We start from the raw sequence: 10,180 nt of genomic DNA on the forward strand, positions 1-10,180 counted from the left end.
CAACAAACCCTTTCTCAGTGATGGCATGGTTGAAGTGGGATGCATTTAATAGGCTTCTGAGCGTACAAAGCAGCCTGACGTAGGTGTTGAGAATTGGTTCTGGCTGAGACACGTGTACCGGTAGCGATTGTGAGGTCTGTAGCAATTTGTCAAGGAGTGGGGTGTCCTTTCCTTTTCATCACTAGGGCTACATATTGATCCTCTTGTGGTGTGGTAATCTGTCCACACCCATTGGCATGCTTTCGCATGGCATTTCCATCTTCAGCAGCCTTTTTTAATCACGAGATGACACTTTGGACAAATCCATTACTGTGGTAATCGTAGTAACACTTTGACTGGCTTCGAGCTGTCCAGCTGCTCATTTGCAATCATAAGCCACAAATGATGTCTTGCAGACATATTGCTCTACCACACAGAATGTTACATCAATTGGTTCCTCAACAATGATCATGAAACACCATACTACATGAACTGTTGAATGCATACAGAATGTTTGCGGACAGACTTTGCTACAGTTAACACATCTTACCCCGTACATTTCCTTTTATTATCGTTGGTTGGATGTTTCTTAGCAATTGTCAGATGTTCTGTTACAGTTGTCAAGAATCATTGTTTGTGGTGAATTTCAGGAGGAGTGAAGTGTCTTTGAATACATTCTATGATATTGTGAATTCTGTCAAGAATTATGTGACATTTTGTTTTCCCCACTGAGTGTGACTTTTGATGTAACTGTGTCTATCATTATCTGATTTGTTGTAATACAAATCCCTCCTGTTTTTAGTTGTATGCCTCCATTTGCAGTGCATTTTCTGTTTGTTTGTTCTGATATTGATTTCTTTAGTTTTTATATAAAATCATTTTTTTGTTCACTATTCCATAAGTTTTCTTGGTATGTAAGTTCTTATCCCACAAGAGACTGTGTACCCCATCAGATATAAACAAATAAATGTGGAAATATGTGTTGTTTGAGACATACTAAGAAATATTTATAAACAAGAAACAAAATGAACTGAAATTTCAAAGAGATTGTCAGAGTCTATTTTCCATTTCAATTTATTGTCCACTTGAGAGTCAAGATTTTCAGTTGGTGCACCAGTTTCCAAATCATGAGAAGTATTGTTTTTATTGAGGGATGTTTAACATAGTCCTGATTGCTAAATTCTCTCTGTTCTCAATTTTCATGTATCATGTCTTTTTTAAATTACATTTTTGTTGCAAGGTTTTAATAAAACATAATTTCTCAGCAGCAAATGCAGGAGACCCTACAAGGCTATGGTACCGGTACAGAAAGTGGTCCATCTTGCACAAATGGGCCAGAAACAACTATGTCACCCGGAGTAGCAGCGGCCGCAGCTGTGGCCGTGATGGCACAAGGCCTGCGGCAGCAGATGTGCTCTGTCGGAGCGACAGATGCCACTGTCGCCGGCCTGGCAGGGAGCCTGGGGCTGTGCCTCCCTCCTCCACACACCCACTCACACCCGGCCACTTCCAACGGAGGAGCCAGTCCAGCAGTCTCTGGTTCACCTAGCCCACCTGCTGTTCCGTCTCCACTCGCTTCTGTCGGCTTGGGTGGTGGAATGCCATACAAGCCACCACCGAGTTTTGCTTCCCCACGTCCTGAGACCCTCTTCCAGGAGGACATTGAAGAGATAGTGAAGAGTCCCAATGTTGGCAGCTCTCCACAGAATCTTGTCAAAGAAACAAAGGAAACTACTCCAGTGCCTGTCAAGCTTGAATCTTCAGTGGAGGCACAAGATGAGTGAAGCTCCATCAAATTTTTGGACTTGTGGTACCACTGTGTAGAAGGGTAGATCTAGTAAAACATCTAGATTACTGTGTGTATTACAGTTAAAGTTTTTTAAAAGTATAAGACCGTTTTCTAGCCAAAAATGGTGAGGTCCATCAAAGACTATTGTGGTAGCTATAGAATATGGTGACAAAGAAAACACAAACCTTCCAAAAAGTATTTATAGAATATTTAATTTTCAGAGTCCTGGTTTATGGATTAAAGTAGAACAACAATTTGAGTAATATATCTGTAGTAGAAATGTTATATATGACATTAGTTGCCCACCCAACAGTACTTGATAAGCATTTCATATCATTTCACAGTATTGTATTGGAACAATTTTATGTTTTCAAGGGTGTTAAATAAATGAATAAAGCTGTATCTGTTTAAAATATGAATCATTGTTTTGTTAGCACTTGACCAGCAGTTAGATTGGCAGTCAGCTCGCGTGATGGGTGTAATATTTCCTTCTCACAAGTACATACTGATGCAATAGTACAGTTATGTAGTTACAGGTGTAATCATTGAAATAATATAATATTACTTTCACATATATATCACGTAGTGCTGAAATCCTTAAGTGTCTGTTTAGGATAAGTAACAATAGCTTGACAAATGCACCCAATCACGCGGGGATTGCTTCTGTAATCCCACTTTCTCCTTCAGCACAAAAAAAACTGAGAGGCTTCCATTGTTTCCAGTACAAACGCAACACAGTGTCAGAAGATCCCTTCACGTTTATAGTGTACAGACCAATCAATGTTATGTTCATATTTCTCTCGTTTAGAAAAATACCAAAGTTATAATGATTGTTATGTGTACCAAGTGATTATCTCATGATATTTTGTATCATTATTACATATGAAATCACTGTGGCCAAACATTGCTTACAGTTACACAATTTATCTTGTTTTTGTTTAATGTCATATACAGAACCCTAATCAACAAAAAGAATTATTTATTAATTATTCATGTAACATTAGTTTATATATTTTTAATCAGAGTAAGTGTAGATAGAGAACTGAATAAAGTGTTTTGCCAACATATATTACAGGGAAATGAAAATTGCGGTTGTTGTTGGAGGTTTATTATCAAGAATCTATTACAAAATGTTCTCACAAAGTGAGCTAACAAGATCTTAATTATGACTTCAAGAAAGGATTGATATATAAATATATATAGCATATAGACCTGTTTATATTTTGTGAATATAGGAAGAGTGACAGTGATAAAAGAGTGTATATTATCACCGCAACAAGTGTCGGTGTCTGTTTAGTGTTTGTATCCTCAATGTGTGTATGTTGTGTGTGGGACATCCCCACTTAATCTGAACAATCTGCATTGTGCGTCATGTTATTATTGTCTTAATTTTGTCCTTCCTTGTAAATGCCAGTATAGCCTAGTCAGGTGTAGATTAAAATGTATCACAAACACACAAACAAACAAAAAAATACCAATACATACTTATTTTTGTGATTTGTTTGTTTATTGAAGAAAGATATGTACAAAATTTATATTGGTAGTAAAAGTAGAAAATTATTTGGAAATGCCTTCCTGCCATTGGGGTATGCCAAGATTGAAATAATAAAATTGTTGACACAACCACACAAAAACAAAGTGATAATTGAGAAATTACAAAGAAGTGGCCTTGAAATTCATTTTGCTTATAAAATCAGTTTAAGGAATTAAGAAAATAGCTGTGAAAAGAAAGACACAATGCAGTGAATTTGTAGGCAACCATATTCTTGATAAATGAATTTTTGCAAACATATTTGTATTACTAGTGGACATAAGCAATTTTCATAGCATTCATCAAATCGTGCCTAGCTCATAACAGTGAATGTTCTCGGGAATAGGTTGTACTGCAAAGTTCACAATAACATCATGTAAGTAGCAAAGAATGTCCATTGTTGTTAATACTCTTGGCTTAAATGTGTTCAAAAAGTAGTGAAGTGCCTTCCAGTTTTCTGACTATTTGATTATGTGATGTACCATCAACACATTTTAGTAAATTTTTAGTAAACTGTCAGGAATGCCAAAATTAAATGGCTTTGTTTCAGTAACAGGTATCACCCTAAATGGCATGTTTAGTTAATATCTGTAACCTTCAGTTTTATTTGGGTTAAGGGATATACGGCACTGAACTGTTAAACATATGACACACATAGAGCTAAATAGTAGAGTAGATACCATGATGCAATAAGTAATATCATGTACAGTATATCAATTAGCATTATGTAGTCAGACACAGAACCAGGACGTGACACACTAAAGCTCTCTGGCTTGGATCCACTTATTGACAGTAAGCTTCATGCACACAGGTCTGATGCAACAGTTTCTTAAGTAATGCTGTTTGTATAGCAGAATTAACTTCCATGATTAGCTGTGACTGTATCATTGTTAATTTAGTGTGTGGTGGCATTAATCTGCTCCTGAGCCAGTTCAAAAATCACTGTGATTCCAAATATGTCACTGTGTGTTGTGTACGGCGAGCAAATATTTTATTTTCATTTAATGGACAATGTAATTGTTATAAATGGGTTATGAAAACATCATTACAACATAAATCAACAATTTTCAAATATTTCTTCTGTGTACTTGAAAAAAGTAACAGATGTTTTTGATGTTATATCACGCCATACTTTACTGTTTTTAATGTTGCTGAAAATTATAAAGATATTGATGTGGTAGTGATAAAAACTTACTTTTCTGTTAGTTACATTTCAGTATGAGTTTCACTTCATATTGCTTTTTTGTTGATCATTGGCAAGTTTAATGTGTGGGAGTAACATGTTGTTAAGTTAATTATTTTCAGTTTTTTTCATTCAATGTAAGCTAAACCATATAGACACACATAATCTTGGCTCCACAGTTGTATTTTCTACTGCTCTTTGTATGTGAAATGTAATGTAGTATACTGTATCAACATACATTTGTACTAAATAGACATTGATGTATTCTGATGTCCTTTTTGGTTTAATATTTTGTTTTCATGGTTTATTGAGTGCCAAAGATAATTTTCTTAACAACTTTATTTAGGCGTGTGTGTTTGACTTACATTTATGTATGTACAAGAATGAATTTGCTTATCTTTCCTTAGAGAAAATTATGGTAATGCATTCCTTTGCTGAGTAAGCATGAAGATATGTGATCACTGGAGTACATAATTTTATGCTGTTCTCTTTTCTAGTTTCACGTTCCCACAGATGGACAAACAAATGTAAGACTTTAATTCCTTGCACATAACAAAATGCTGCATATAATGGATGATCCTATCTTATTTAGACACATTATGTTGGCAAAACTGGAGTCAGATTTCTTAACATCTAAATGTGGAACTTACGGACAGTGAATAGTAACAATTGTTCTGCGTTTAGAGAGTATAATGTGCAGTTTTCCCAGCATGTCAACTTATTTATAAGATATTTACATATTACCTCCCTTTCCCAAGTCTCACCCAGATCAATCACAGTCTAGATATAACATATGTGCTCCTTTAAGTTTGCTAATGTCACAGTGTACTGGTGTATTCAATAAAATAGTTACAAAAATACAAGCATTTTTTGGATCCTTTATTTCACACTGAAGTCCTCTGCTACCTCCTCCAGGTTACCAATGCCTCTACATATAGCAGACTTGTGTAGGTCGGTCTATCAGTGGGAAAGGCACCCTTCATCTAATTACTCTACACTTTTAATGTAAAGCTGTGAGCAATGTCGAGAACCTAATGGATTTTCCCCACCTTGGAGCTTTAAACAATCCATATATTGTAGTAGTTACATTAAACTTGTTATAAGGTTATATAGTAAAACACAAAATTGGAATTAAGAAAGATGAGTACTCATCAAACTAGTATAATCTCACATGCTGAAACACTTTGCTGATGAAATGGTATGCAAATACTAATTATGATAGGAAAGAAGACAGAAACAACCTAAAAGACACATGGAAATAAAGAAAAGACAGTGAGAGGTACATAGGTGATCATATTCTAGCTCTTAAACATAACAAGTAGTAGCTTCTTTACTCTTTAACGTATCTAATGGATGTTGATGCTAGAATTATGTTCTCAGTGCTAAAAATAAATTTAATTTGTAAATACCACGCAAATCCCAGGCCATGCAGAGCTACTGCCTGAGATTTGGGAACCTCTGTTTATGTATCACACCGAATTTCTTAGACTAATTCTAACACTGTTGGGAACAGTTTTTTAGAAACCTTAAAAATTAACATTAGCAGGCAGATGGAATCAAAATTTGTAACTCTTAGTTGACTGTGGGAAAAAGCATATAGGCCAATAAAGAGAGGCTCTTACTAGGCCATCGATATATGAGATGTATCAATATTGTTGCAGAATTCCCTGGGTGCAATACCCAAATAACGTGCATCTCCAACCCAAGTGCAGGATTCCACACCATCAATTATTTAGCTTATCTGAGAAAGATGTTGTTAAAGGTCACATTGTGATTACTAGGGATGTGGTCAACAGTTTGAACTGCAGTCTCATATAAACAACTGAGAATGATATTCAGTACTTCACTGGGGGTGCATCTTACTTTAGTGTGATGATCATACCACTCCTAGTAGTATGACAGGGTTTGGATTAGCATACTATGGAATGCGTTAATGGAGACTTTGGACAGTTGCTAGGTGGGACAGAGGGAGGATGGGGTTGAGGGTGTTCACAGACAGAAGTCATTGATGATGCACCAGTTATGCAACTCACTTTTTGCATCACAGGTAGTGCAATCAGCATCTGAATGACTTGGTATGAGGCTGTTTGCACAACTATAAGTATTTAGTCAAAGAAGTGCCCATTCAATCCCACTAACTTCTGGTCTTTTCTAGACAAATTATTCCAAAAGTCGCAGCTGTAGAAAAATGTTTACTCATTCCCATAAATTAAGAGATCATAGATATCCATGAAACAATATGATATACAGTGATAATTTGTGCACTCAAAGATGTCCTGACAACTTTGTGACGTGACTTGGTGGTGTGTCTTACATGCATCAAAAACTAGAAGGGGATGGTAAGTACCTGGAGTTGTGCCCCCTCTGTCAGTATAGTGTACAGAATATCTCATGGGTTTAATGCTCTCACATGACAATACAAGATACAGACGAACGAGGAACTATCCATATTGCAGTTTGGCCATATTATAAGGCTTTAAACATCTCACTGCTGATCAAGAGTCCTCTAGTGGTGACCAATAACCAGTAGTGGAGGTATTAAAGCTGAAATTGTGTCAGGGGGCTGCATCTGGTTGCTGAATGTAGAGATCAATTTCTTGAAGTTTGTGATACACTGGCAGGAGATATGTGACCCACAGGGCACCCCAGATCTTTAGGTGTGGCAGGTACCGTTCTTCTTGGATGTATTTATGAACTCACAGCAAGATAATGATCCTGACACTGAAATGTAGTAAGCGGTTGACCTTACCTTCATTAGTGTTGATTAATTTTCTCGATCTTGGAATCTTCTCCACAGCTGTGTAATGACACTACATTCAGCTCGTGATGCACTTAGTACAATCTCTGTCCAACTGTACTATGCTAATAGTCTGCCAATGGATAATTCCTGCTCCACTACATCTTGTCGTCATTCTCATTATTTTATATCCAGTGCTACACAAAGGTTTAGTCTAGAATTCTGTATTACAGTCTTCAGTACTACACATCCATGCTGCTCCTGCATGCTTTCTGATGTCATCTCCTCACCTCCCAATATGCACCATCTTTGGCTTTCCTTAACTCATCAAATCAAACAAAGAACTTCTGTGACCCATCCACCATACATTCTCTTGGCTACGTGTCCCATTTATCACCATTTCATTTTCATTGCACACACAGCTACACCTTTCTACATCTACATCTACATCTACATTTATACTCCGCAAGCCACCCAATGGTGTGTGGCGGAGGGCACTTTACGTGCCACTGTCATTACCTCCCTTTCCTGTTCCAGTTGCATATGGTTTGCGGGAAGAACAACTGCTGGAAAACCTCCATGCGCGCTCGAATCTCTCTAATTTTACATTCGTGATCTCCTCAGGAGGTATAAGTAGGGGGTAGCAATATATTCGATACCTCATCGAGAAACGCACCCTCTCAAAACCTGGACATCAAGCTACACCGCGATGCAGAGCGCCTCTCTTGCAGAGTCTGCCACTTGAGCTTCCTAAACATCTCTGTAATGCTATCACGCTTACCAAATAACCCTGTGACAAAACGTGCCACTCTTCTTTGTATCTTCTCTATCTCCTCTGTCAACCCGACCTGGTATGGATCCCACTCTGATGAGCAATACCCAGGTATAGGTCGAACCAATATTTTGTAAGCCACCTCCTTTGTTGATGGACTACATTTTCTAAGGACTTTCCCAATGAATCTCAACCTGGCACCCGCCTTACCAACAATTAATTATATGATCATTCCACTTAAAATCATTCCGTACGCATACTCCCAAATATTTTACAGAAGTAACTGCTCCCAGTGTTTGTTCCGCTATCATATAATCATACAATAAAGGATCCTTCTTTCTATGTATTCGCAATACATTACATTTGTCTATGTTAAGGGTCAGTTGCCACTCCCTGCACCAAGTGCCTATCCACTGCAGATCTTCCTGCATTTAGCTGCAATTTTCTAATGCTGCAACTTGTCTGTGTACTACAGCATCATCCATGAAAAGTCGCATGGAACTTCCGACACTATCTACTAGGTCATTTCACTTCAGCCTATGCCTCATTTATTTGTTTGTTTTTCAGTCTCTCCTAATAGTTCTCTACAAGTGTCTATCTATTGTTCACTGAGCGATCCAAAGTTCTTGAATAATTTTCACAATATAAGGGCATGTCTCCCTGTCAGATAATACACAGTGCTTGTTTAAGCTTTTCATTTCAGACATATCAGAAGCTTAGTTTTGAAATAATTAAAATACAGTGTGCTACATGCATACTCACTTGGATAGCCATGCATGTTAAACTGCTGCTTCCAGGATGGAGAGGTGCGCCGGCCCCAGATTGAATCCACCAGTGCGCTGGCCCCAGATTGAATCCACCATGCAGATTAACGATGAGGGTCAGTGTCCAGGCTAGCCTGGATGTGGTTTTTAGGTGTTTTTCCATTTCCCATAGGTGAATATCAGGCTTGCACTCAAGTCCTGCTTCAAAAATATTTAGAAAAATTTCACTCACTGTCACATGACTAATAATACATGCAGATAGTTTGGATACACATGTTCTGTCCCTGGGGGAGGGGGGGGGGGGAGAGAACATCAGAGTGATGACAGGAAGGGAATCCGGCCCTTTTCAAGTTAACCATGTCAAATCCCAAATGCATTATAACCACGCCAACTATGTGCAGTTGTGGAACAAAAGCAGAAGAAGACGAAGACAATGTGGTACGTGCACACAAAACTCATACATCGGAACCACTATCCCAAGATTTTTGTGTTTTTCCACTGAAATTTATACCAAAGTTTCATGACCACAGGAAATGTAATGACTGCAATGAAATAAACCTCGGGTGAACAGCCTGGTATGAGTGTGCATAGGACACAATATTTCGGCAATCGACCATGTTGCCATCATCAGGTGCGCTGATGTACTGAGCGGCAGTGGGCCGGTGCCATGTGTATATAGGACAATCCCCCTCCCGCTCCTTCCTCAGGCACTTCCTATGAGTCGGTGTGGTCCGCACCCCGTGCACGGTCCAGGTACAGCGTCCGTTCTCCCGCTGTCTGGGCGCTGCGTCCTAGGTCTTCTCCTCCTGAGGTTCATCCTCTGTTTCCACTGGTGCTGCAGGATGTAGAGCCTTACGAATTTGCCCTTCCTTGTAACCTTTCCTCCGAAACATGGTCTTCAGATGGTCCAGATTGGAGAAAAGAGTAAGGGAGTCACAACAAAATCGTGACTGCGGTTACGTCCTTAGCAAGGTGTGGGAACCCGTGATCACCCGGATTAAGAAGAAAAAGGATATTTCCCAGAGTGTACCGACTTCGGGGGAGGAGGGAAGAATAACGAGAGCGGTGCCAGCACACCCTCCTGAATGAGAAGACCTAGGATGCAGAGCCCAGACGGTGGGAGAACGGACGCTGTACCTGGACCGCACACGGGGCATGGATCGCACCGACTTACAGGAAGCACCTGAGGGGGGAGCGGGATGGGGTTGTCCTATATATACATGGCGCTGGCCCATTGCTGGTCAGTATATCAGCGCACCTGATGATGATGCCGAAATATTGTGTCCAGTGCACACTCATACCAGGCTGTTCACGCGAGATTTATTTCATCATAAAATATGCCTGGAGAAATTGAAGAATCATAATGACAGTAGTTTCTCCTTGCTTTCAGCCATTCATATCACCAACATAGCAAAGCTTTCTATG

The 10,180-nt window shown here is 38.9% G+C and overlaps 1 protein-coding gene across 1 annotated transcript in view; it reads left to right on the top strand.

Moving 5' to 3' along the window:
* Positions 1-5,323, top strand: part of LOC126481822 (protein bric-a-brac 1-like) — a 1,776,705-nt gene extending 1,771,382 nt beyond the window's left edge. The window contains exon 16 of the mRNA XM_050105780.1: positions 1,248-5,323. Coding sequence (XP_049961737.1) covers positions 1,248-1,763 — 516 coding nt within the window. The 3' untranslated portion in view covers positions 1,764-5,323. The remainder of the gene's footprint in view (positions 1-1,247) is intronic.
* Positions 5,324-10,180: the final 4,857 nt, after the last annotated feature.

Source organism: Schistocerca serialis, chromosome 5 (assembly GCF_023864345.2).
Source record: "Schistocerca serialis cubense isolate TAMUIC-IGC-003099 chromosome 5, iqSchSeri2.2, whole genome shotgun sequence".
In the NCBI taxonomy this organism is placed as follows: Eukaryota; Metazoa; Arthropoda; class Insecta; order Orthoptera; family Acrididae; genus Schistocerca; species Schistocerca serialis.